The sequence below is a fragment of the Hibiscus syriacus genome, unplaced genomic scaffold (assembly GCF_006381635.1).
Source record: "Hibiscus syriacus cultivar Baekdansim isolate YM2019G1 unplaced genomic scaffold, ASM638163v2 tig00111659_pilon, whole genome shotgun sequence".
NCBI lineage: Eukaryota > Viridiplantae > Streptophyta > Magnoliopsida > Malvales > Malvaceae > Hibiscus > Hibiscus syriacus.
In genome coordinates, this window is record NW_024063149.1 from 1,042,334 (window position 1) to 1,070,312 (window position 27,979).

At 35.9% G+C, this 27,979-nt stretch overlaps 1 protein-coding gene and 1 pseudogene across 3 annotated transcripts; both read left to right on the forward strand.

Moving 5' to 3' along the window:
* The first annotated feature begins 425 nt into the window (after positions 1-425).
* Positions 426-6,172, forward strand: LOC120167049 (ABC transporter B family member 28). Of its 3 annotated transcripts, none has more exons than XM_039176178.1 (16): positions 426-875; positions 967-1,154; positions 1,270-1,293; positions 1,370-1,471; positions 1,729-1,819; positions 2,882-2,982; positions 3,170-3,220; positions 3,333-3,461; positions 3,782-3,844; positions 3,917-4,196; positions 4,496-4,644; positions 4,723-4,812; positions 4,951-5,085; positions 5,162-5,218; positions 5,350-5,406; positions 5,623-6,172. In XM_039176178.1, exons 1-16 carry the CDS (start codon positions 458-460, stop codon positions 5,857-5,859), a joined length of 2,172 nt encoding a protein of 723 aa, XP_039032109.1. In that variant the 5' UTR covers positions 426-457; the 3' UTR covers positions 5,860-6,172. The 3 variants fall into 3 exon arrangements, with proteins under 3 accessions (XP_039032109.1, XP_039032110.1, XP_039032111.1); XM_039176179.1 differs by lacking the exon at positions 5,623-6,172 and adding an exon at positions 5,561-5,607 and having other exon boundaries at positions 427-875; positions 5,350-5,425; XM_039176180.1 differs by having other exon boundaries at positions 762-875; positions 950-1,154; positions 5,623-6,170.
* Positions 6,173-7,844: 1,672 nt separating this feature from the next.
* Positions 7,845-27,366, forward strand: LOC120167018 (annotated as a pseudogene).
* Positions 27,367-27,979: the final 613 nt, after the last annotated feature.

Below are 27,979 nucleotides of genomic sequence, written 5' to 3' on the forward strand. Positions count from 1 at the left end.
TTTATCAGCAGAATTTTGGGCGGTACATGATACGTTAAAACATGCACGGAGATTAGGTGCCTGAAAGGAGATTGTAGAAACCGACAGTGCCGAGGTATTCCATCTGCTCGAGTAACTGCCCTTGTCGACTATATTAGTACTTTTATTAAGATTGGGAGGTTCGATTTTCTCTTATAAGGAGGGAGGCGAATTCGAGAGCTAATGAATTTGCAGCTCTGGTTCGAAGATATCCTGTTAGTGAAGATTTGTTCAATGATCCGCCACCTAAAATAACCGTGCCATAGTTTACTCTAAATCAAAGGCTAAAATTTGTTACGGGCGGTCAAGATACCTTTTTCCTATCCATACGACGTCGTTTCGGTAGGGTCTTCCAAGTCCGTTGCTTCGACGTGAACGTCACGTAGTAGACCCTTTATCTCTCTCTCTCTCTCTCTCTTCCATTTCTTTATTCATTCTCATGGCTACTGCCTCCGCCCCTGTAATTGCGCCCCTCCTCCAACAAATCATCCCCACGCGCTTCTCAACTAGGACACAACACGCGCGCAAACTCAAACTCGGTCTCTGTCTGAATGCTCATCTTCACCAACCATCCACTTTCCCGCCAGTTTCACTCCCCGCAACCTCAAAATCCACAAGATCGAACTACATCTCGAGTTCAGTACCTCGCGCTTACGTTACTGGTCCTCCGATCGTGACCGAATCCGACCCGAGGATTGACGATTCGGAGCCCGAATCCGATAAGGCCGAGGCTTCGGATTTGATAAACCGGAAGCTTCTATGGAGTCTCCTTGCCCGGCACAAGCTCAGACTCTGTCTTTCGGTGTTGGCTCTCTTTGGCGGCACCACGTGTACTCTGTCAATGCCTATATTTTCTGGTAAGGAATTTCTTTCAGTTTTTCAAGTTAAGACGAAATAGGAGATGCTTATGCTAAATTACTAATTAATTGAGATTGAGAAAATGTACAGGACGATTCTTCGAAGTTCTCATAGGCGCCAGACCAGAGCCTTTATGGAAGCTGCTTAGCAAAGTGGGGCTTTTATACTCATTAGAGCCTATTTTCACTGTTATTTTTGTGGTAAATATGAATACCATATGGGAGAAAGTTATGTCAACACTTCGAGCTCAAATTTTTAGAAGAGTTTTGGTTCAAAAGGTATGCTGAACTTATGATCATTTTAAATAATCTTCTCAGTGGTTTGTCAGTTTAATTTTACCAATAGTAGTAGTGTTTCCTTTTCTAATTGAAATTTTTTAATTTTTTGGTGCAGGCGGAGTTTTTTGATCGATACAAGGTTTCTGAATGCTCAATTTACGAAACTTGTTTTTATTTGTTTGTTAGTAGCTGTTTTTTAATTTTGCTTATTACAGGTTGGAGAGCTCAGTGGTTTGCTGACATCTGATTTGGGTTCTTTAAAAGATGTTGTCAGTGAGAACATTTCGAGGGATCGAGGTTTCAGGGCCCTTTCCGAGGCAAGCCACTATATACTAAAGTAAAACTGAGCTGGATGTTGCCTAAAATTGAGCGTGTAGTAATTTGAATTATCCGACTCTAATGGACTCAGTTCGTCCTTCACTAATGTTACAGTTAAAAGTTCCTGGATTTCTAAATTTAAGCAGAATTGGTATTATTTTTGTCTTTGCATTTCCAGGAAATCTTTATGTGAGATTTTGTTGAAAGGATCATTAATGATTTTATCTCACTTTATGTTGGTCAATTTATCTTGTAGGTTGTTGGGACGATTTGCATACTGTTTGCCCTATCCCCCCAACTAGCCCCAATTTTGGGCCTGTTGATGCTTTTCGTGTCCGTTTCAGTTGGTAAATACATCCTCTATGCAAATTTTGTTTATTTTGCATATTTATTCTTGTTTGAATTTGTTCATTTGCCGTAGGGGTATTGTCATCATCCTCTATTTTACTTTATTGTGTTTAATACTCATTAGGAATCTTACAGTATCAGATTCATGTTTATTATATTTGCTTAACCTAAATTTTCTACCTATTGTACATTATAGATACTAGGTAGACCTACTGCCAAAACTTTGTGATACTTTACTCATCAAGTTGCTGTGGAACGTGGGGTTATCAATGGTTTTTAGTGTCTTATGTTATAAGCTATTACAAGTTTATCCTTTCTTTATAATAATCCACTTGTCATGTTTCACAAATATGAAAATACACTTTTCTTCCCTAAGCCCTGCTTCTTTTGACACCACCTAAATTTGGTCTGTTAATAAGTAAGCCCTTGCTCATTTACTCCTTTTGTAAAGAAATTTATCATATTGGATCTTTGGAGAACCACACTTCAAAAACTAGCTGTTGAGGTTGGAGATCCTAAGTCCACATAAAACCTTATAGCGAAATCCTATGCCTTTTTAGTTTTTTTCTACGCAGGATCCAAGTCCCATATCTTGCAATTGGGGCATAAATCCGTCCACCGCGCTTTGAAGTGTGGATGCTGACACTAGTTGGCTTTGCACTAACTTAATCTAACCCTGGGTGACACTTCAATACCGGCGCCACCATCAGAACCACAAGTTGGCTTTGCACTAGTTAGAATCTTCTACCTTCAAGTGAAATGTAATGCCAACATCACCACCCATGCTGCACGATAGCCACTAAGGGACATAGTAGTTGGCTCTAATACCAATTGATATGACCTTTGAAGAACCGCACCACATAGTGGCTGACTCTAATATCAATTGATATGACCTTTGGAGAATCACACCCCAAAAGTCTACTCTATAGAAACCCTATAGTGAATCCCATACTTTCCTATGTGGTGTCAGGTCTCCTTGCAATTGGACTCATATCAAATGCATATGCTTGTTTATGTCTTTTTATTATCTACTTCTGATGGTGATAGTTGATTCTTTCTAGCCACATACAAGCGATCAACTGTACCCGTGTTTAAAGCTCATGGAATGGCCCAAGCTTCTATGTCTGACTGTGTAACAGAAACATTTTCTGCAATTCGAACTGTACGGTCTTTAAATGTTCTGGCATCTACCTACTTATATGGATATCTGCTGTTGAGAATTTGATTTCATTGTACTTCAAAATAGACAATGCCATCACTTGGTATCCTTGTTTTACATTACGAAAACATTGCGAGTAAAAGCTTTGACGGAAGCCTGATCATTGAAATAATAACTTTGGTTGTCATAGGTAAGGTCTTTTGGTGGGGAAAAACGTCAAATGTTAATGTTTGGTAGTCAGGTAAGATAGTAGTCACTGTCTCTTTTTTGTATTATTTGAGCTTTTATCATCTCTATGTAAAGTTTGTTGAAAGTTCTGTGCACATAACACTGATTCTCAAGGGTTTCGGCAGGTTCTTGCATATCAGAAAAGTGGTATAAAGCTTGGCACTTTCAAATCCATAAATGAATCTTTGACCAGGACTGCTGTTTATATTTCTTTACTGGCCTTGTACTGTCTTGGAGGAAGCAAGGTGAAGGCGGTGAGCATTTCAATTTTGGGATACCATTTCTTTAAAGCTTTGCTTGGTACTAAGGATGGTAAAATGTAACGATGGAAAATTTATTAACCTAATGGTCAAGTTACGAAGTCGAGAAGTTGTTATGAATCTTAACTATTTGATTAACAAATTTTCCATCCTCACTCCCAATCAAAGGCTAAATGTCCATGCAGTTTATATTTACCTTTCACCCTTCACTCTAATTTCCACTCTAATTTCCTGTGCCATGACCATTTTGCTCTGTGCTTAATATTGTCTTTTTTCATACTAAATTTCTCCTCCTCCCCATATGCTGATTGCAGGGTGAACTATCTGTTGGAACCGTGGCTTCATTCATTGGATACACTTTTACTTTAACCTTTGCTGTGAGTTCCTTTTATGTCTCTGCATTCCCTTACTACACCTGATACGTGCGGTCTAATGTATTGATCATACAGGTTCAAGGACTGGTTAATACATTTGGAGACCTTCGAGGAACATTTTCTTCTGTTGAGAGGATTAACTCTATTATATCTGGAGCAGAAATTGATGAAGCCCTTGCTTATGGTTTGGAAAAAGAAATCCAGAAGAAAGAAGTCCATGATGAAAATATCAAATTGTTCATCTCCAATGGTGCTTTTGGGAAAAGTCAACAATTAGATTCACATTACTGGTCAGCCCTGAAATCGACAAGTGATGTGGGTAGATTAGCTTGGTCAGGCGATGTTGCTCTTGAAGGTATATAAGACTGCACTTACGTATCTTTGAAAGAATTGCATCTTCTCATCAGGCTTCAGTTTAAGTTACTTTCTTTCCACATCATAAAATTCTATTTTTACTCTTTAAAGTAAATGAGGAAGTCTTCGGTAAGAGGCAAGTATTATAGAAGTAATCTGGAATCACACTTTCCTTTTTGCACACAAAATTCATCAAAACATCTAAGCCTGTCTCAGTCACTGCTGGTAAATATAATCTTGGAACAATTATTATAGATACATATCATATAGCACGAACTAATGTACCAGCTTGTCCTGCAGATGTACACTTTTCTTATCCTTCAAGGCCTGATGTGGAAATTCTTAATGGACTCAATTTAACTCTAAAATGTGGAACTGTAACTGCCCTAGTAGGTTCAAGTGGTGCAGGCAAAAGCACAATAGTACAACTATTGGCACGCTTTTATGAGGTTTGCAAGAACTTGTATTTGTTGGTTTCTGTTTACCAGACTATGCAACGCAAACAAATTGATGCTTTGTTCTTGCAGCCAACTAGTGGCCGTATAACAGTTTCTGGAGAGGATGTTCGGACATTTGACAAGAGTGAATGGGCCCGAGTTGTTTCAGTAGTGAATCAAGTATATATTTAAATATCCAGGCATAAATACTTTTCTTTATATAACTGAAAACAAGTCGTGCTGATTATTATTAAGGTATTGCTTTGTCAGACATTTATTGTGGCATTTCATGATATTAACGTGGAGAAAATGACACAGGAACCTGTTCTCTTTTCGGTCTCTGTCGGAGAAAATATTGCATATGGGCTGCCAGATGATGTTGTTTCCAAGGACGACATTATTAAGGCGGCAAAAGCTGCAAATGCTCATGAATTTATAATTTCTCTTCCACAGGTTTGTCGATTTGATCTATGCACCTGTACTCTTAGTTTGCAAGCATTTTTTTCTTCTAATTTTGTTGGATTGGAAGGGCTACGACACACTGGTTGGTGAGCGTGGAGGCTTGCTGAGTGGAGGACAGAGGCAGGTATTGTGCTAAGTGATTATTTAGACATGCATGGATCTAGTCCCATACTTAAGATTATCTACGCGTGTGGATGTATGCATGAATGACATGAAAGGGGAAAAACGCTGATCGATTTTTATTTTTTTGTTCAGAGAATTGCTATTGCAAGAGCTCTTCTCAAGAATGCTCCCATCCTGATCCTTGATGAGGTGATTTTTTTTTTCATTTTCCTTATGAATCTGCACGTTCTCACCATGTTGGCCATTCTCAACCTGATCGCTAGAGCATTACAATGCCAGGCCTCAACATGTCTTCGTGAAAGCTTGTTAAATTATTTTTTTGATATATTATCGAACTCCATCCGCATTTAGCAAGCATATTAATATGTAAATGCATGTTTTGTTTTAAATATTTTGTTGTTGCAGGCAACAAGTGCTTTGGATGCGGTTAGCGAGCGCCTGGTCCAGGATGCTTTGAATCATCTAATGAAAAGCAGAACAACATTAGTAATTGCTCATAGATTAAGCACAGTTCAGAACGCACATCAAATTGCTCTTTGTTCAAATGGCCAGATAGCAGAACTAGGATCCCATATGGAATTGCTGGTTAGGAAGGGGCAATATGCTTCATTAGTTGACACCCAAAGGCTGGCGTTTGAATAAATATCTGATTCCGTATATACCCCTTCCGAATGAAGACGGAGTCGAAGAGCATGATCTTGTCTAAACTAGTGGAATCGCACAAAAAAGGGCGAGTTGTAGCATCGACTTCCATTGCCAATTCTTTCTACTTGCTGCCTTAACTAGTGGCTTAATGCTAGATAAGTCAGTTGAGGAGGGTGAAGGACATGAGTTGGAAAAGTTCAATGGGCAGCTGTTTTACTTTCAAATGTGTTGTTTGTCGTACGAGGCAACAATGGTGGCAAACAGATGTATAGAAGATATAGTAGGAGGTCGTATGAGGAACTATTGTTGTAACAGAGATGATAGGAATACTTTATTCGCTCGTATAGAATATAATTGTTGAGTTTCTGTTCAAATGTTTATATGTTATGATCTTGTATTTCCAATATGTCTTGCTAATCATATATGATATATATTTTTAGGATAAATTAGGTAGTTGGTCACCCGTCAGTTCTGTTTTAGTCGCTTAACTATTTTTTCATCAAAATAATACATAACGTTACATTACTATTATTTTCGTTAAAAAATTAACAATTATATTAACATGTTATCATAAAAAATGTCATATCATAATATCAATCATTGAAAAAAATAAAAAATTATCAATGGTTCTATTTAATTTTTTAATAGTAGATAATCAAAATAAAATAAAATCGTAATGATATATATGATTTAAAAAATAATAATTCTATAACCAAAAACGGAATCACGAGAATGGAAAAGTAACTATAGTTTATCTTATTTTCTATATTCCTTTTCTGGACTTTACTAAAAAGGTATCAGACGTCCAATCATTTCCCCATTGAATTTTGCTTAAGTTATTGCTTGGCGTTTCAACTCATTCAATGAAAGTAGAAAAGGATAAGAATTGAGCAATAAGGACAAAGTGCTGGTCCTGAGTGTTGTGCCGTCATTTTGGTTGAGAGTCACGTGAGTGGTGTGGAATATTGAAAAGGAGTGTCAATTTCAAAGAGCATGGAGTGTAAAGCTCAGTTTATCTTTACAGGAAGTAAGAGCCAGTGATATCAGAAATGGCCGAGGTTTGTGAAACTAAGATGGGCAGGGATGAAGATGGGCAGACGAACATGGCAGCTTGGCTTCTTGCAATCAGAACCCTTCAAATCCAACCTTACCTTCTTCCTCCACTCGGTACCATCTTCTCACCCTTTTCTATTTATTACTCAAACCGCTTGTTTCTGTATTTTACGTTGGGTAAATGAGATCAAGTTTATCTTATCAGTTGTTGACGGTTTAACCTTTTTGATTTGGACGGAAAATTTGTAATCGGAAAAAAAATAACGATTAACGGATATATTTATGTGGAAGAGAAGGAGACGGTTGGTGTCGAAGAGAGCTGGAAGGGAAGAAGTCCGTTCTTTTATTCTCTCTTGGATATAAAGTCGCGTCAAAAGCTAAAGAGTATGGGTTCCAGATGACAATTCGATGAAGGATGGTTTTGGGGATGACATGATATTTTCGAAGAGTTTCTTGAGTCTTCGCTCGGGGTATAGTCTTTTCGGGAATCTTTGTCGATGGAAATTTGATATTATCTTGAGGTATAATACGGAGGAGTGAGTATTCGATCGGATCTAGCGGAGTCGAGTTAAAATTTTTTGAGTTATTCGAAATGACGAATTCTATTTTATAACTCAAATTTTATTTGAAAATTTTTCAAGTCGATATGAGTTTATGAAATTTGAAACAAATTTATTCGAGTCGAGTTATTTGAGTTTCTGTTTAAATTTAATTGTAAATATTTATAATGTTATGATACTGTTTGATTTTAATTTAAACGATTTTTATAATTCTATATATATATATAGGATATATAGTTGAGAGATTAGACTCAAACTTAAAAATCAATTTATTAATAATTAAAAATTTTAGTTATTCGAATTTTATTTTATAACTCAACTCGAATTTAAAACTTTTTCGAGTAAAGACTAGTTTTTTTTTTATAAAAAATCGACTGCCCTCTTGATGTGGAAGTACGAGTAAAAGCTCTTGGCATATGAGGGAGTGACGTTAACTACTTCAAGGTGAATTGCTGTGCAATATCTTGTTTATTGTTTATTAATGGCCAGCCTCTAATTGCTATGCATGTTAGTAGTGAAGATACTCATTTTTTTCTTCATTTTTTTATTTAAATATTATTTATATATTATTATAAATATTATTATTTATATTATTTATATTATTAATATTATTATTACAAACGGGCCCATATTGTCTGGCCTAATTACAAATCCAGATTGCCCAACTAAACTCTAAAACCAGATTAGGGTTTGATCTAACCCTAGCCGCCTCATCATCTCAGCCGTTGGATCTGAGAGATCCAACGGCCCACACTCATCCAGCACAAACCCTAGGGTGATGATACCCTAGGGCCACGCTGTCACGTCTACTCCCACCATCTCCACCGCTGTCACGTCTCGTCGGAAGCTTCCAGAAGAACCACGTCCCAACCGCACACATGTCGCCCCAACGGTGAGTCACCACTGGAAGTCCGGTGACTCACCGAACTTCACCTTTAGGACCGGTCCGAGACGAGCGCCGGTGATGGCTATAAAGCCATCACCCAACCTGCAAAGAAAAAAAAACCCAACAGAAGAAAAAAAAAGACCACAACAGAGACAGAGAGAGACAGAAAACAGAGAGCAACATCTCACAACCAGCAAAAACCAAAACAGAAAGGAAAAAAAAAAGAAAGGAGCTTACCGAGGAAGCCACCGGACCCCTTTAAACATCACCAAAACCTTCGGAAACCGAAGGTACTTCTTTAGATTCGCTCCGATCAGGAGCTATTTAGGAGAAAAGAGCACCGGAACTGTCCTTAGGACGGTCCGATCTATCTAATGGTGTGAAAATAAAATTTTCCGGCCACCTTATGCGGTGGCCGGCGGTGAGGGTCACGGCGGCAGACGGTTGCCGTCCGGTGACCGGCTTCCCTCCGATGAGGGAAGCTAGAGAGAGGGGAGAGCGTTTATTTCTCTCTCAGTTAGAGAGAGAAAAAAAAAGAAATGAAATATGGCCCGAAGGGCCAGCTGAATTCGGCTTTAAATAGCCCTTCCCGAACGACGTCGTTTCTGGGAGGGCTATTCGTATAATTAAATAATAGTTAAATCCTTTCCGCAGTCAGCCTAATTTGTAAACTTTACATTTTAGTCACTAAATCGAGTTTATAATCCTTTTAATTCGGTTCTTTAATTTTAATTTTATTTATTTTAGTCCTTAATATTAAAATAATATATATAGGGTAAATAGAATATTTAATCCCTTCATTTTAATAATTAATATTTTAATCCCGAGTTTATATTTTTAATTTATTTTAATCTGATATTCGAATTTTAGATAAGTTTTATTTTAGTCACTAAATTAATAAAATAAGAAAATAGCATGTTTAATCCCTATAATTTTGATTAATTATGAATTAGGTTTTTAATCTTTATTTTACTATATTTTAGTCACTAATTTTAAATGTTTTCATTTATTTTACTGCTTTTAAATATATCGTTCTAATTGTATTTTTATTGTTTTATTTGTTTATATATTTAAATACTTTTATTATTATTATATAGTCATAAATATATATAATAAATAATAATTTATATATATTTTTAATAAATTATTTTAATATTTATTTTTCAATATCGAAGAAAAGGGCAGTCTTAATACAACTGGATGTCCTATTCTGGTATTTTAAAATTAAATATTATAAAAAATATTATTTAATTAATATTTATTAACATCAAAGAAAAGAACTGTCTTAAGGCACCTAGAAGTCCTTTTCCGATATTTTTTTAAATTTTTTTTTATATAATTTCGAAATAATAAGATTATAAATTAAATGTATATTTAAATTTTTTAATAGAGACAATTTATAATTAAAAAGTACCAATTTTAGGCGTTGTAGGGGTGCTAATCATTCCCTAAACGTAACCGACCACGAATCCCTTTTTATTATTAAAAAGAACGAATTTTTGGTTATAAACGCAGATCAGTTCATTTTTAATTGATGTTTTCTTAAAACTCTTTTAAAAAATAATTTTTAGGTATTCGACCTACCTGACCCAAAAGGCCGATGGCGACTCTCAAATTATTTTCAAAAACCATTTATTCACATCAATTTTCCCGCCAAATAAATATTTCGTGCCCGGACGAAAACCGGTTACGACAGCTTGGCGACTCTGCTGGGGACCGATCAAACTTTTAAAATCAATTATAAATTGTCTCTATTAATTATAAATTAAAATTTATATATTTAATTTATGATTTTTCCTTTTCAAAAATTTTTATTTTCATAGTATGTATATATTTTCTTATTAATATTTCATTTTTATTTGCAAGTATTTTATTTCATTATTTATTTTTTCTGTCAGAGGTTTGAACATTTCTCCTCACACAACACTTGCATTGCATAACATAAAGCTCTATAATTGAGTTTGTCCTTTTTAAGTGGGAGTGAAAGCGACGTCTTCGTGAGAATTTATTCTCCGTGTCAGACCTAGCAAGTAACTTTCGGGGTTCATATGCTCTATGTCTTCGTGAGGATTTGTTCTCCATGTCAGGCATAGAGAAATGTATCCCCTCGAATTGAACTCGATCCATTTTAGTCTGTGATGGACTAGGATTGAGGGTTAGTAACCCAAGGGGGCACTAACAAGGATAATTCGGGTACCTTTATTCTTAGATCTGAAACATTACATATAATAAACCCTAGAAACTCTTCCGATTTGAAGTCATGCCGAAATTTTGTCCAAAATAGGTGTACACACAGGAGAAATGAATTCTAATTTTCCTGTTAATTTATTTTTTTTACTGATTAAATTACATTTATATTTAAATTATTTAAATTATGAAAAAGCATGTTTAAATAAAAATAGTTAGGTAAATGTTATTATTAAATTTCTTTATTATGTAAACTAATTCATTTCTTTTTGTGTGTTCTTTATCTTTTTCTGTTTGCATAGCATCATACAGGATAAAAGGCATTGATCCTTGTGTTAATTGTCTCATTGGAAAGCCTTCATCCATGGATAAAAAGTGTTCAAGTCAAGTAATTCTAAACTCAGAAGTAAGACAGTGGGCTGAGGACTTACAAAGACAAGAAGGAGACAGTCTGCAGGATGATTATGTATCTGACTTGGCCAGTTATGCTCCAGTTTCACTAAAAAGAAATGATATGCAAGATTTGCGAAGTATTTGGGAAAGTTGGGATTCAAACAAAAAATTACAGTTTTATCAGACTTACGGAGACATCCCATATTTGCTCTATGTCGAAGTTGATGATGAATTACTCAGAGCTTTAATTCAATTCTGGAATCCAGGGTACAATTGCTTCACTCTCAATAAAGAGGACTTGGTCCCTACTATTGAAGAGTACACAACTTTGTTACATATCGAAGGGGCTTTGGAGAATCGAATCTATTCAAAGTCAATTAAAACTCAACCCTTTCGAGTTAAATTAGCAAAGATTGCCGGGGTACGAGAAGAATGGGTGGCATCCCGTACAAAACAAAAAGGCGAAAGCAAAGGCATTGCTTGGACCAACATTAAAGAACTTATTCAGAGCCATCCAGATATTAAAGTACGATTCGATTTATTTGCTCTGGGTATGTATGGTATGGTCATCTTCCCAAAAGTATTGGGATATGTTGAAGTTGTAGTGGTAGATTTGTTTGAACAGCTACCGAAAAAGATTAATCTTGTTTCTGCTATTCTAGCGGAAACTTTCAGATCGTTAAATGCTTGTAGAAAGCTAGGAGGTGGACGATTCTCAGGGTGTACCCAGTTGTTATATGTTTGGGTCCGTAGTCATTTCTGGAGGACAGAAAAGATTTCATACCGACGCTTTAATACGGATTACTCACCATTAAAAAAATTTCTGGAGCAGGAATGGCCGAAAGAAATTAAGAAAGATATGTGGATTAATGCATTTCGAAATCTGCAAAGCAATGACATTGTTTGGCGAGCCCCGTGGCAAATCCAAAGGGAATTCTTTTACAAATGTGGAGATTACAATTGGATAATGCTACTCGGATTATGGGGAGGAATTGGATACGCACCACTTCTGGTCATAAGACAGTATGAAGGTCGTCAATTTGTACCTGTCACCGCTGGATTACATTCATCTGAGTTTGCATTTCACAGCAAAAATTATAAAAGAAATATCATGGAAGCCGTTACAGCTTGGAAAACAACTTTTTGTATCCGAGCTAAAGCAGCAAAAGAAATGCTAACTCCTGATTATGAGGAATGGAGATATGTCAGGAAAAATGAAAATATTCCTCTACCAGATCAAAATGAGGATATCTCTATGGAAGATCACATTAAGGTGGTTCCATCAGAGATTGAAATCCTGAGAGCTGAGTTTGAAGCAGAAAAAGAAGGCTGGTCAAGAGAATTAGAGCAAATGAGACGAGATAAAGCTATGTTGGGTGTTGATATTGACTTTCATTCATCACAATGTGAAATGTTGAGAGAAAACAAAGAAAAAATTGATGGTGAATTTAGAGCATTGAAGAAAAATTACCAAGAGTTATATAAATCCCAGAAAGCATCAGGACCAAGCCAATCAACGGTACAGATGACCAGAGAATTGAATATCGAGAAAAGTCGAGTTGAAGATCTGAAAGGAAAGAATAGCCGTCTACTCAAAAGCCTTGAGAAAGGAAAGCAAAAAATGGAAGATTTTGAGGTCGACAAAAGAGAGCGAATTATAAAACACAAGGCTGAACACCGCGAGATCATGAATGAAATGCAAAGAGAAAGGGATCGAGCCAAAGATTTAGAAGAAATGAAGAATGATATCTTTGATAAATTTGAAGGTGAGAAAAATATCATGTTCCAGGGATTTGAATCTGAAATGAACCAGCTGATTGATGAACTTAAAGTCAGGGGCCAGAAGATTGAAGAATTCAATGTTGAAAAAGAAAAATTGGAGTTGGAAAGAAAGAATTTCAACACCAAAATTGAGGTAGAGCAAGAAGTGGCTAGCAATTGGATGCAAAGATGCAGAAACAAGAATGTTCAAATCCAGAAGATTAATCAAAGAACGCAAGAAGCACGAACAAAACTTGAAGAAGATCTGGATCAGTCTAGAAACAAAAACTCAGAGTTTAACGCTTACATTTTGCAACTTGAAGAATCATTATTTCAAGAAAAGGTTTGTCTAGGACCTAATGATCTCAAAGAAAGTAATGAGGAAAGTGCTTCACTGCGAAGACGCATTAGAGATCTTGAAAAAATTATGCACAATTGTCAAGTCAGAATCACTGAGTTAGAGCAAACTCTTGAAGGAACGAATGAACAATGGCAAAAGTCAACTGATTTCTATTTTGAAAGAAGTGAAGAAAGAAGTAATATGGTGTTCGAGGCCATGGTACAAATGAGCGAAGTTGCTAGATATGTTGGGGAACTAACTGTTGAAGCCAAAATAATTGAGCATCATGTTGATCCAGTTTCTAAGTTCGGAAAGAAGGTGTCATGGTTAATGAAAGAAATTATAGAGCTTAATAGGAAAGCTACGCCTTATCTGTAGTTATGAACTATTATAAAGAAACTTTTGTATGCCGATGAAAGTTGTTCTATGATAGTTAACTTTTTGGGATCAATACCTTTTTGCATACATACATTTTGCATACATTCATCATTCATTTCATGATTTTCTTTATGAATATTTTTTTTTTAAATTTATTAATTAAAATTTGAAAAAAATAATATTAAAAGATTTTTCAATCGCAGTTATTCTGGCCAAAAGAGAAATACAACATCACTACGGTACTAGACAAGCTACTAAGAGAATTATGGAGGATAAAATACAACGTATTGAGGAACAGCATAATAAAGAACAAGCAGAAATGAGAATGAAGCTGGAAAAAATTGAAGACAGTATTGCAAATTCACAAGACATCATGATGCAGAAAATAGAGGACATGTTTAAAAGGCAGGCTATCATTGGAAAAATGTAGGAAAATCCTGTATCTTTCGACCAAGAACCTATGTATCCTCTAGGTTTTCCACCAGAACCAATTTATCACTCTGGTACTACACCTATACAAATTAATGCTCGTACATCAGCATTTCAAGAAGCCAAACAACAGGAAAATCGACAAGAAGATCCTGCATCTTCAAGCAAAAATCCGCTTATATCAGATGTGAAAATAGGGGATTTTAATGCTGAGCATCTAATCCCAGATTTGAATGAGCTGAATGAGAAACAAAAAGTAAATGAAGAATTGACCAGACAGATCAAGAGCTTAGAAGAACGAATGAAATCCGTGGAAATAACTGAATCATTCTATGGGTTTGACGCCAGTGAGTTGAGTTTGGTTCCAGACTTAATCCTCCCCATCAAGTTCAAAGCTCCCGAATTTGATAAATATGACGGTACTACATGCCCTTCATCCCACATTACTATGTTTTGTCGAAGAATGGCAGGATATGTGAAGGACGAGATATTGTTAATTCACTGCTTTCAGGATAGTTTGACAGGACTAGCCTTAAAATGGTATACTCAATTGACCAAAGCCAACATTAGATCTTGGAAAGATCTGGCTAAAGCATTCCTAGAGCAATACCGCCATGTAACCGACATGGTCCCTGATAGATGGAATCTCCAAAATTTGGAGAAAAAGAATAACGAAACGTTCAGACAGTATGCTCAGAGATGGCGTGACACAGCAGCCCAAGTTCAACCACCTTTGTCAGAAAAAGAGGCCACAGTAATATTTGTCCATACATTGAAAGCTCCTTATTTAAATCATCTAATGGGGAATGCAACCAGAAATTTTGCAGATTTGGTCATTTCTGGAGAACTCATTGAAAATGTCTTGAAAAGTGGTAAAATTGAATCAAATGAGGGGTCTAGTTCCAAAAGACCTATGTACCGGAAAAAAGAGAATGAAGTCAACAATGCAAATTCTTACAACAAGGATTCATCGAAAAGTGTTACAATAACCCAGCCAAGGGTTAAGAAAGAAGAAACAAACACTAATCGAGCAGAGTCTAGAGGATCTCGAAAGGAAAATGAAAGGTTGTCTTTTACACCTTTACCAGTACCATATGCTGAGATCTATGATTCACTGTTAAAAGCATATGTCATACGGCCCTATCCTTTGGTTCCCATGCAACCACCATTCCCTCCTTGGTATGATACAAAGGCACACTGTGTTTACCATGAAGGAATTACGGGTCATTCTATTGAAAACTGTTTGGCATTCAAAAGGGTGGTTCAAAATTTGATCAACACTGGAAAGTTGGAATTCAATACACCATCTGCATCAAATCATCCATTGCCAAATCATGGAGATAAAAACGTGAATGCAATTCAGGAAGAGAACAGAAAGAAAGCAAAAACTAACATTTCTGAAATTAAATCTCCTTTTGTTTGGGTATTCCAACAACTCTCTTTAGCCGGTATAATTCCACAATAATTCAGGCCAAAGCAGAATGAAAGCAAGAATTATTGTGAATATCATCAAGAGAAAGGGCATAAAATTCAACTATGTCCTGAGTTTAGGGATTTGGTGCAAAAATTGATGAACAACAGAGAAATAGAATTCTTCGAAGAAGAACCAGGGAAAAAAGAAGATGATGTTTGCTCATCAGAGGATTCTAAACCTAGTCAAAGAATAAATGATCCTGTGATCATTAATGTGAAATCATCTACGGTGATTCCTGCACCAATAAATCCGAAAGTAGTTATCACCACTCCTCTACCATTTCCATACAAAGATACCCGCAGGGTACCTTGGAATTATACTACCAATATTTCAATGGTAGGAGGATCTGTTTCTCTAGAAAAAACAGAAGAGAAAATACAGAGTTTGGATACAACATCGACGTCTAAAGCAGTGAGCGAAGTCGGGTTCTTTACAAGAAGTGGGAGATGTTACTCTCCCGAAACATCCAATGCTTCAGAACAAGTGAAAGCAAAAGGAAAAGCCATGGCAATACCTCAGAAGGTATTTGATGATGAATCCCCTCCAACATTCAATGAGCCTGTGACAGAAAAACAAGCCCAAGAATTTTTGAAATTCCTGAAACATAGTGAGTATAGTGTGGTTGAACAACTACACAAACAACAAGCAAGAATTTCTATTCTTGATCTATTGATGAATTCAGAAGCACATAGAAATGCTTTGATGAAAATGCTCAATCAAACATTTATCCCTGAGGATATATCCCTCAATAAATTTGACAGAATTGTGGGACATATAGCCGCTGACAATTACATAACGTTCACGGATGATGAAATACCGGAAGGCGGAATGGGGTCAGTAAAAGCTTTGAATATCACGACACATTGTCATGGTCATGTGTTGCCATGAGTATTGATTGACAATGGATCCGCTCTCAACTTGATGCCTCTAGTCACACTTCAAAGAATTCCTGTGGATAAATCACACATGAAGAGCTATTAGAATGTAGTACGAGCCTTTGATGGTACTCAAAAAGAGGTACTTGGGAAAATGGAAATACCGTTGTTAATTGGTCTAGTCGTGTACAATATTGACTTTGTGGTAATGGACATCCACCCTACATATAATTGTTTATTAGGGAGGCCATGGATTCATTCAGCAGGAGCCGTTCCTTCTTCATTACATCAGAAATTGAAATTTGTTGTTGATGGACAACTAATATACGTCAGAGCTGAAGAAGAAATCATTGCGTCTGTAACAAGCGATGTTCCATATATTGAAACCAATGATGATGCACTTGAATGCTCTTTCCGAGCTCTTGAATTTGTCAATGCAACCTTTATTGTAGAAGGAAGCAAAATTCCATATCCCAAATTATCTGATTGCACCAAGATGATGGTACGACAAACTTTAGGCATCGGAGCTAAAGCTGGGAAATGTTTAGGAAAGAATCTTCAAGAGATTTCGGTTCCTATAAATATACAGATGAAGAAAGATCGTTTTGGGCTTGGATTTAAGCCCAATTTTCAGCAAAAGAACAAAGAGATGAAAAGAAGATGTGAAGACAGAAAGGCAAGGTTGAAAGGGAAAGAAATCCTTTGGGAACACATGTTTTTCCCACAGTTGAAGACCACATTCAGATCAGGGGGAACAATTAATGTAGAACAACAGCTTGTTGAAGCCTTTAAAGAAGAAAAGTTGACGAAAGATCAAAACATAGTTGAAGAAGCTATGAATGGATTATTTATCAACATGATCATGAATGACAACAAGACTGGCAAATACTTGGATAGGATTCGCCCATGTTTTCCTGGAGAAACACTCAACAATTGGACCACTGAAGATCTTCCTATAGTTTTTAATATTAACGCAGAGTAATATTCAGAACTAATCTTTATGTTTAGCTCAAAAATATGAAAACTTTTTGTTATCTTGTAAAGGAAATTATGTTAAATATAAGAAATTTTCTTTAAAATTTTCAGATGGCAATAATTCTTTATAATTTCTTACATTTTTACATTTATTTATTTCATAAATTTACTATATTCTTTCGGAAATATGTCCGACTTAAATTTGCAGGTGTCACCATGTTAATAGCATGTTTATTCCTAAAATTAATCAAGAGATTAATTTAGAGCAACCCATATGTCTGGAAGAAATCAATGGGTGTGAGGATGAACTGGAATGTGATGTTCCTACTGAACTATTAAGATTGGTAGAAAAAGAAGACAAACAAATTCTACCCCACAAAGAAGAGATTGAGACTGTGAATTTGGGAACAGATGAAGAAATGAAAGAGGTGAAAATTGGTACTACTCTGACAATCCAGATAAAACAAGAATTGATAAATCTCCTTCAAGAGTTCAAAGATATCTTCGCTTGGTCTTATCAAGATATGCCTGGCTTGAGTACAGATATAGTGATGCATAAGCTTCCAATCAATCCAGAATATAAACCGGTCCAACAAAAGCTCAGGCGAATTAGACCAGAAATGTTGTTGCAGATCAAAGAGGAAGTGATGAAACAGATCAATGCAGGTTTCCTACAGGCAGCCAAATACCCAGAATAGGTAGCCAACATTGTTCTCGTACCAAAGAAAAATGGGAAAGTTCGAATGTGTGTGGATTACAGAGATCTCAACAAAGCTAGTCCGAAAGATAGCTTTCCATTACCCCACATAGACACATTGGTAGATAATACTGCAGGACACGCATGGTTTTCATTTATGGATGGCTTTTCAGGATATAATTAGATAAAAATGAATCCTGAAGACATGGAAAAAACAACATTTGTAACCATGTGGGGCACATTCTGTTATAAAGTGATGCCATTTGGATTGAAAAATGCAGGGGCAACGTATCAAAGAGCCATTGTAACTTTGTTTCATGACATGATGCACAAAGAGATTGAAGTATATGTAGATGACATGATTGCCAAATCCCGAACTGAAGAAGAACATATTCAAAATCTGAGAAAGCTTTTCCAGAGATTGAGGAAATATCAATTAAAGCTCAACCCCGCAAAATGCACTTTCGGGGTAACTTCTGGAAAACTTTTGGGATTTGTGGTCAGCAAAAAAGGAATCGAGATTGATCCAGATAAAGTAAAAGCAATTCAAGATCTTCCACCACCCAATACAAAAAAAAAGTTCGAGGCTTTTTGGGAAGATTAAATTATATATCTCGGTTCATTTCTCAATTAACTGACAAATGTGATCCAGTGTTCAAATTACTTCAAAAGAACAATCCTGAAGTCTGGAATGAAGAATGTCAAGAAACTTTGGATATTATTAAGAAATATTTATCCAATGCCCCAATTTTAGTATCACCAATGCCTGATAGACCGTTAATTCTCTACTTGACGGTCTTCGAAAATTCGATGGGATGTGTACTAGGACAGCATGATGAATCTGGAAGGAAAGAAAAAGCTATTTATTATCTGAGCAAGAAATTTACTGATTGTGAAATTCGATATCCACCAATACAAAATTATGTTGTGCCTTGGTGTGGGCTACTCGAAGACTCAGACAATATATGTTATACCATACTACTTGGTTGATATCCAAACTTGATCCTTTAAAATTCTTAATGGAATCACCAGCTTTGACAGGCAGAATGGCTAGATGGCAGATGTTATTATCTGAGTTTGATATTGTATATGTCAACCAAAAAGCAATAAAAGGAAGTGTAATAGCTGATTTTCTGGCCAGCCGTGAATCAAATGATTATCAGCCTTTGAACTTCAATTTTCCCGATGAAGATTTGTTGTGCATATCCATGAATGAAGAAGTCAGAACAAATGATGCATCTGCATTTTGGAAGCTTTACTTTGACGGAGCATCTAATGCTTTGGGACGAGGAATCGGGGCAATGTTAATTTCTCCAGAAAATATTTATTATCCCTTTACAAGTAGACTGGAGTTCTTTTGCACCAATAACATGGCGGAATATGAAGCTTGTGTCATGGGATTGAAAGCAGCTATAGAAAGAAAAATCAAATGTCTCAAAATATATGGAGATTCATCGTTAGTGGTGTATCAATTGCGAGGAGAATGGGAAACAAAAGATCCCAAATTGTTGGAATATCGAAATTTTACCCTTGAATTAGTGAAAGAATTTGAGAGAGTTACCTTCAATTATCTCCATCGAGAAGAAAATCAAATGGCAGATGCTTTGGCTACATTAGCTGCTATGTTTCAAGCAACTAAGAAAGTTGATATGATGCCAATCAAAATGCAAGTATATGAAATTCCTGCACATTGTTATAGTGTGGAAGAAGAGGTAGATGGTAAACCATGGTATCATGATATCCTGCAATATATCAAAAATCAAAGTTATCCACCAAATGCATCGGAAATTGATAAAAGAACCTTAAGAAGAATGGTTGCTGGATATTTTCTTGATGGAGAGATTATGTATAGAAGAAGCAATGATCAAATGCTATTGAGATGTTTAAATACCAGCGAAGCTCGAAGCATCACTGAAGAAGTACACAGTGGAATATGTGGAACACATGCAAATGGTCTTTTCATGGCCAGAAAAATAATGAGATATGGATACTATTGGGCTACCATGTACACAGATTGCATTGATTATGCAAGGAAATGTCATAAATGCCAGATATATGTAGACAAGATTCATTTACCCCCATCTCCTTTACATGTAATGACAGCACCCTGGCCATTTTCTATGTGGGGAATAGATGTCATTGGAGCAATCACACCAAAAGCATCGAATGGACATTGCTTCATCCTTGTGGCAATTGATTATTTTACCAAATGGGTTGAAGTTGCTTCATATACCAATATTAAGAGATCCACAGTCTGCAAATTCATAAAGAAAGAGATAGTTTGCCGGTATGGCCTACTAGAAAGGATCATTACAGATAATACTCTGAGCCTGAACAATAAAATGATGACCGAACTTTGTGCACAGTTTAAGATCAAACATGCAAACTTAGTGGCATATCGTCCAAAGATGAATGGGGCAGTTGAAGCAGCAAATAAGAACATCAAGAGAATCATTACAAAGACCACTGAAACTTACAAAGATTGGCACGAGAAGTTACCTTTTGCTTTATATGCATACCGAACTACTATTCGAACATCTACTGGGGCAACACCGTTTTCTTTAGTCTACGGGATGGAAGCAGTCTTACCAATTGAAGTTGAGATTCCATCGCTTCGAATATTGAGAGAAACAAAATTGGATGAATCTGAATGGATCCAAGCTAGAGTTGATCAATTGAACCTTGTTGAGGAGAAAAGATTGAAAGCTATTTGTCATGGACAGATGTATCAAAAACGGATGATGAAGTCTCATGACAAGAAAGTACATCTAAGAGAATTCCAAGAGGGTGATATAGTACTAAAAAAGATCTTGCCTATACATAAAGATTTCCGTGGGAAATGGATGCCTAATTGGGAAGGGTCATACGTTATAAAAAAGGCCTTTTCCAGAGGAGCATTGATCTTGGCAGAAATGGATGGAAAAATTCTGAGAAATCCAATAAACTCGGATTCTGTCAAGAAATATTATGCTTGAAGAAAAAAAAAGAAGAAAAGAAAAGAAGAAAAGAAAAAAAAAGAAAAAAAAAGAAAAAAAAAGAAAAAAGAAAAAAGAAAAAAAGAAAAAAAAAAGAAAAAGAAAAAGGGGGGTCAAGGTAAAAACCCGCAAAGGGCATCTTGTAACCAAAGAAAGGATTTGAGTTGAAAACCTGAAAAGGCAGCTCAAATGCAGGTTGATATTAGGCATCTGGCAATTGAACCCTCTTAAGATTTTGACAGTTTGGGAGAAACTTCACATCTACAAGCATTTTGACAACGTTTGAGATCTTCCAGACAAAATCTTACATCATTTCTCTAAATTGTGTCAACTTGATTAATTTAGAAATACTTATGCTAATAATTTGTTTAGACATTTGAATTTTTATCATTTTTATGCTTGCCATAACTTTGAATACAATTCTATCTATTTCAAGTTCAAATTTATTTGAGATTCAATTTATTTTCGAAAATTCAATTTATTCTTCTATGAATTAACATAATTTTGAAATAAGTTGAAGATTTCTGAATATCACTTTATGTTAATACTTTTAAATGCATGGAATACAAAGTAAACTAATCATCATCATAAATCCATGAACAAGTCATTATTTGCACTATGGATATAGGGTAACATTGGTTACAGTATTTCAAAAGTTGAAGATGACCAGTTTTACTGTTAACTAAATCGTTCCATGATTTGAAAAGAATGGGATATATTGGAACAGCAGAAGAGACAGCTGCCGTAGCAGTCATTGCAAGAAAATGCACCAATAAAAATCTTCTAGTTCATCATGATGATGTTTATTGCTTCCATCAAGATTGTTATACAGGATGCTACCGACAACAAGGTCGAATCCGCCAAATCTATTCATCAATTGCTCCAACCGATCATCATTCAGTTCTTGCACATCTGTTTTCAAAGATATACTAAGACAGTAGAAGGCGACCTCTGCAGCACTGATTCCAACAAAAAGAAAAAAGACATTGATATCACTGGGAAACATGTCTCTATACAGATCCTTGTGTATGGTTTTTAAGGAAACCTAGAAGCATTTCCACCTCATCAGGTTCAAGTGGAGCAACTTTATTCCTTCCAACCCATACTAGATTCCATTTTCAGCACTCATCAAGAACATACTTCTGGACACTCGAATGTGGCTCTTTGTCATAAGCTTCAAGAGCCTTACAGATCCTTTCTGTCAATTTGGCACTTCCTGTACATGTTTATAAACAATTCAACTTTGTTCTTGGATTCCAAGAAGGCCATCATTTCTTTGTCAATGGAAAAGCATCAGCACATGGAGGAAACAGAATAAGAGAAAATCTGTTCTTAATTGGCAGAATTATGAATATGGCCCTTTTCAGTGTAGTAGCATGAAAATGCTTCGAATCTACAAATTCTGGCTTTACATCGAATAAGTACTGTGATATCCCAGTCCAAACATTAACTGGAACAAATGCCATGTGCTCATAGCATCTTCTAGAAGTGGTCTTTGAGTTATCTGATCTGATTTGGTAAAATCAATCATTGAATTTGGAAGATAAATGTGCTAATAGCGTCTTCTGGAAGTGTTCTTTGAGTTATCTGATCTGATTTGGTAAAATCAATCATTGAATTTGGAAGAGGAATGTGCTCATATCATCTTCTGGAAGTGTTCTTTGAGTTATCTGATCTGGTTTGGTATGAAACCACAGAACCAATCATTGGATTTGAAAGATGAATTTGCTCATAGTAGAAATAAGGAGACTCAATAGCATCTTCTGGAAGTGTTCTTTGAGTTATCTGATCTGGTTTGGTAGAAACCACAGAACCAATCATTGGAATTAAAAGATGAACTGCATGATCGTCTTCATTAAGAAGCTTCTTTTCAAGCTTCTTCTGTTTATTCCTTTCCCAAAAATCATAGCCCGAATTTCGCCTTTTCTTGTAATGGGGATCATCGCATAATGGCTTCCCATCTTTTACCGGAAGAAATGTGTCAGTAACCTTAGCCATTTGAGCAGTACATATAAAATTTGTCAATTCTGCAATTGATGAATCTGGACCACATTTCTCCAGGGTTATTGAAGCTTTAACCTCTGAGAATTCCATTTTTGTCAAGTATAACAGTTTATTCTCCTCATCAGAATCAGAATTCAAGATTTCTCGATATTAAAAGAACTATCGATATCTGTGAAATCATCTGAAAAGGTCACTTCATAATCAGATGAGTTGTTATCAGAATCAACATGTTGCATGAATGCAAGCTTTTCAAGAGCCTATAATATTGAGTTTTATTCTCAAGAGGTTTTGTGACATTATATCTACATCTACATTTGTCAAAGATGATAGATTATCTGATTTGTAGAAGAAAGATTTATTGGATTTCTACACAACTGAAGAAATACTCAGTTCACCAATCTGAAATCAAATAACTTAACATTCATGCATCATATTTAGGCATTTGCAAAAATAGGTGCATTTTCATTCATTTTATCCATGTTGAATTTTGACAGGAATTTCAAAGATTTTAGCAAAGATTAAATCCATCATTCGGTGATCAACATTTCCAGTTCGAGTTCATAATGAGAAGAACTCATCTGAATAAGGAAGAAGAAGTTCAAATGAGAAGAATTTGTTCAACCTTTTGCTCGAATTCATCACTTGATGGATCAACTTTTCCAGAGAAAGTTCATAATGAGAAGAACTCATCTGAAGAAGGAAGAAGAAGTTCATAATGAGAAGAATTGTTCAACCTTTTGTTTGAATCATCGTTTGATGGATCAACATTGCCAGGTAGAGTTCATAATGAGAAGAACTCATCATCTGAAGAAGAAGAAATTGTTCAACTTTTTGCTTAAATTCATCACTCGGTGAATCAACATTTCCAGTTCGAGTTCATAATAAGAAGAACTCATCTGAAGAAAGAAGAAGAAGTTCATAATGAGAAGAACTTGTTCAACTTTTGGCTTGAATTCATGATCAGTATTACCAGTTAGAGTTCATAATGAGAAGAACTCGTCATATGGAGAAGAATTTATTCAACTTTTTGCATAATTCTATCACAAAAGGAGATAGATCAGCATCAACCTTTCCAGAGAAAGTTCATAATAAGAAGAACTCATCTGAAGAAGAAAGAAGAAGTTCATAATGAGAAGAGCTTATTCAACCTTTTGGATGACTCTATCACAGAAGGAAATAGGTCAACATCATCCCCAGCGGAAAGTTCGTAATGAGAAGAACTCATCTGAAGAAAGAGAAGAATTTATTAAACATCTCTATATTAATCAAGTGAAGTCAAATGAAAAAAAAACTTATTATCTTTTCGTCTTTGCTCTATTCTTGTTAACACAAGAAATAAGCAAAGAGGGGCAGCTGAAGATACTCATTTTTTTCTTCATTTTTTTATTTAAATATTATTTATATTATTATAAATATTATTATTTATATTATTTATATTATTAATATTATTATTACAAACAGGCCCATATTGTCTGGCCCAATTACAAATCCAGATTGCCCAACTAAATCCTAAAACCAGATTAGGGTTTGATCTAACCCTAGCCGCCTCATCATCTCAGCCGTTGGATCTGAGAGATCCAACGGCCCACACTCATCCAGCACAAACCCTAGGGTGATGATCCCTAGGGCCACGCGGCCGCCGCAGCTACTCCCACCATCTCCACCGCTGCCACTCTCGTCGGAAGCTTCCAAAAGAACCACGTCCCAGCCGCACCATGTCGCCCCAACGTGAGTCCCACTGGAAGTCCGGTGACTCACCGAACTTCACCTTTAGGACCGGTCCGAGACGAGCGCCGGTGATGGCTATAAAGCCATCACCCAACCTGCAAAGAAAAAAAAACCCAACAGAAAAAAAAAAAAAGACCACAACAGAGACAGAGAGAGACAGAAAACAGAGAGCAACATCTCACAACCAGCAAAAACCAAAACAGAAAGGAAAAGAAAAGAAAGGAGCTTACCGAGGAAGCCACCGGACCCCTTCAAACATCACCAAAACCTTCGGAAACCGAAGGTACTTCTTTAGATTCGCTCCGATCAGGAGCTATTTAGGAGAAAAGAGCACCGGAACCGTCCTTAGGACGGTCCGATCTATCTAATGGTGTGAAAATAAAATTTTCCGGCCACCTTATGCGGTGGCCGACGGTGAGGGTCACGGCAGCAGACGGTTGCCGTCCGGTGACCGGCTTCCCTCCGATGAGGGAAGCTAGAGAGAGGGGAGAGCGTTTATTTCTCTCTCAGTTAGAGAGAGAAATAAAAAAAAAAAAGAAATGAAATATGGCCGAAGGGCCAGCTGAATTCGGCTTTAAATAGCCCTTCCCGAACGACGTCGTTTCGGGGAGGCTATTCGTGTAATTAAATAATAGTTAAATCCTTTCCGCAGTGAGCCTAATTTGTAACTTTACATTTTAGTCACTAAATCGAGTTTATAATCCTTTAATTCGGTTCTTTAATTTTAATTTTATTTATTTTAGTCCTTAATATTAAAATAATATATATAGGGTAAATAGCATATTTAATCCCTTCATTTTAATAATTAATATTTTAATCCCGATTTATATTTTAATTATTTTAATCTGATATTCGAATTTTAGATAAGTTTTATTTTAGTCACTAAATTAATAAAATAAGAAAATTCATGTTTAATCCCTATAATTTTGATTAATTATGAATTAGGTTTTTTAATCTTAATTTTACTATATTTTAGTCACTAATTTTAAATGTTTTCATTTATTTACTGCTTTTAAATATATCGTTCTAATTGTATTTTTATTGTTTTATTGTTTATATATTTAAATACTTTTATTATTATTATATAGTCATAAATATATATAATAAATATAATTTTATATATATTTTTAAATTATTTTAATATTTATTTTTCAATATCGAAGAAAATGGCAGTCTAATACAACTGGATGTCCATTCTGATTTTAAAATTAAATATAAAAATATTATTTAATTAATATTTATTAATATCAAAGAAAAGAACTTTCTTAAGGCACCTAGAAGTCATTTTCCGATATTTTTTTAAAAAAATTTATATAATTTCGAAATAATAAGATTATAAATTAAATGTATATTTAAATTTTTTAATAGAGACAATTTATAATTAAAATGTACCAATTTTGGGCGTTGTAGGGGTGCTAATCCTTCCCTAAGTACCGACCACGAATCCCTTTTATTATTAAAAGAACGAATTTTGGTTATAAACGCAGATCAGTCATTTTTAATTGATGTTTTCTTAAAACTCTTTTAAAAATAATTTTTAGGTATTCGACCTACCTGACCCAAAAGGCCTATGGCGACTCTTAAATTATTTTCAAAAACTATTTATTCACATCAATTTTCCTGCCAAATAAATATTTCGTGCCCGGACGAAAACCGGTTACGACAAATAGAACATGAGAAACGCGAATTTTGTCATAAAAAAGCCGATGATCCTCGGCCACGAGTGTGTGGGGATCGTAGAACAAGTAGGGAACCAAGTGAAGTCCCTGGCAGTCGGAGATCGTGTGGCGTTGGAGCCCGGCATCAGCTGCCAAAGATGCAATCTCTGCAGAACCGGTCGGTACAATATTTGTCCAGAAATGAAGTTCTTTGGATCTCCTCCAACTAATGGTGCTCTTGCCAATAAGGTGGTACATCCTCGAGGAAGGCGCGATGTGTGAACCGCTCAGTGCCGGAATCCATGCTTGTCGCCGGGCAGAAGTAGGTCCGAAACGAATGTGTTGATCATGGTGCAGGTCCCATAGGCTTGTCACTTTATTGGCTGCTCGCATTTGGAGCGCCCAGAATCGTCATCATTGATGTGATGATTGCCGTCTCTCGATTGCAAAGAAACTTGGCGCAGATGAGTCTGTTCAAGTATCAACAAATTCAGGTTATCCTCATCATTTACTTGACCCTAAAATAAGCTCAATCCTATATAGTCCGGCTTTAGATTTCGAAGTCATTACGAGGCACTCGAACCGATAACTCTACAGGTGGGGCGAAGAAGTGGTGAAGATTCAAAAGGCCATGGCTTCTTCCATCGATGTGAGCTTTGATTGTGTTGGCTTCAACAAATCCATTACTATTGATTGTGTTGGCTTCAACAAATCCATTACTACAGCTTTGAGTGCCACCGGAACTGGCGGCAAAGTTGGTCTCATCGGATTAGCACAGGGCGACCTAACGATGCCTCTCACTTCGGCTGCTGTGAGGTAATTAAACTCTTGATAATTTGACCTTGTTTGTTGCCAAACATCCCCTCCCATGCTTTGGCTTTAGTACGCACGAATCAAGCAATAAGTCAGGTTGTGTGGTTCGCAGGGAGATCGATGTTGTTGGAATATTCCGGTACCGGAACACATGGCCGCTGTGCATCGAGTTCTTGAGCACCGGGAAGATCGATGTGAAGCCGCTCATTACTCATAGGTTCGAGTTCAGTCAAAAGGGTATAGAAGATGCTTTCCAAACCAGTGCTGGTGGCGGCAATGCCATTAAAGTCATGTTTAATGTGTAATTACATTCTTAGTCAAAATACGGTAGAGTGGACTACAATGGAGATAGTCAAAATATGTTGTATTAAGTACTTTTCTTTCTTTTCCAAAACATAAAAATTCTCTACTCCCATACTTTTCTTTGTTTCTTATAAAATTAGTTCTTGTTCACTTGAAAGATTTACCTAAGATATATATTTAAAAAAATATATAACGTACACTCCATTATAATTTAATTACTAGATTTATTTCAATAATTTAGGTATTCTTACATTTTCCATTTGATCTAAGCTAGAGTCTTTTTTTTATCGTTTTTGTTTTCTTTTTTCATATTAATTATATATGATATATAGAAAATGTTGTAACCCGTTTATTACTATAAGACAACTATTAATTTACTTTAATGGTTTTAATGCAAATCTCCAACTAATATTTTTTTCTCTAAAGCATTAGCTACCGTTGGATCAAAACCACTGTTACCATAACTTCACTGGGGCCAGAGGCACTTTGGTGATTCAGCAATGTGTGCCAACTTCTTTATAAAAGGTGAGCCATCAGAAATTCAGAATCAAAGAAGAAACTTGTTCCTCTTTCTAATGTTTCTTGCTCAAACGAGTATTCCATATCACAGTTGCTTTTACATGTATAT

What these genes read in the sequence shown, in the direction of transcription:
- LOC120167049 (XM_039176178.1), top strand. Translation starts at nt 458, where the DNA reads ATGGCTACTGCCTCCGCCCCTGTAATTGCGCCCCTCCTCCAACAAATC. An exon ending in TTTCGTGTCCGTTTCAGTTG is followed by an intron (nt 1,820 to 2,881) that starts GTAAATACATCC and finishes GATTCTTTCTAG; the next exon opens with CCACATACAAGCGATCAACT. An exon ending in TTGTTTCAGTAGTGAATCAA is followed by an intron (nt 4,813 to 4,950) that starts GTATATATTTAA and finishes AAAATGACACAG; the next exon opens with GAACCTGTTCTCTTTTCGGT.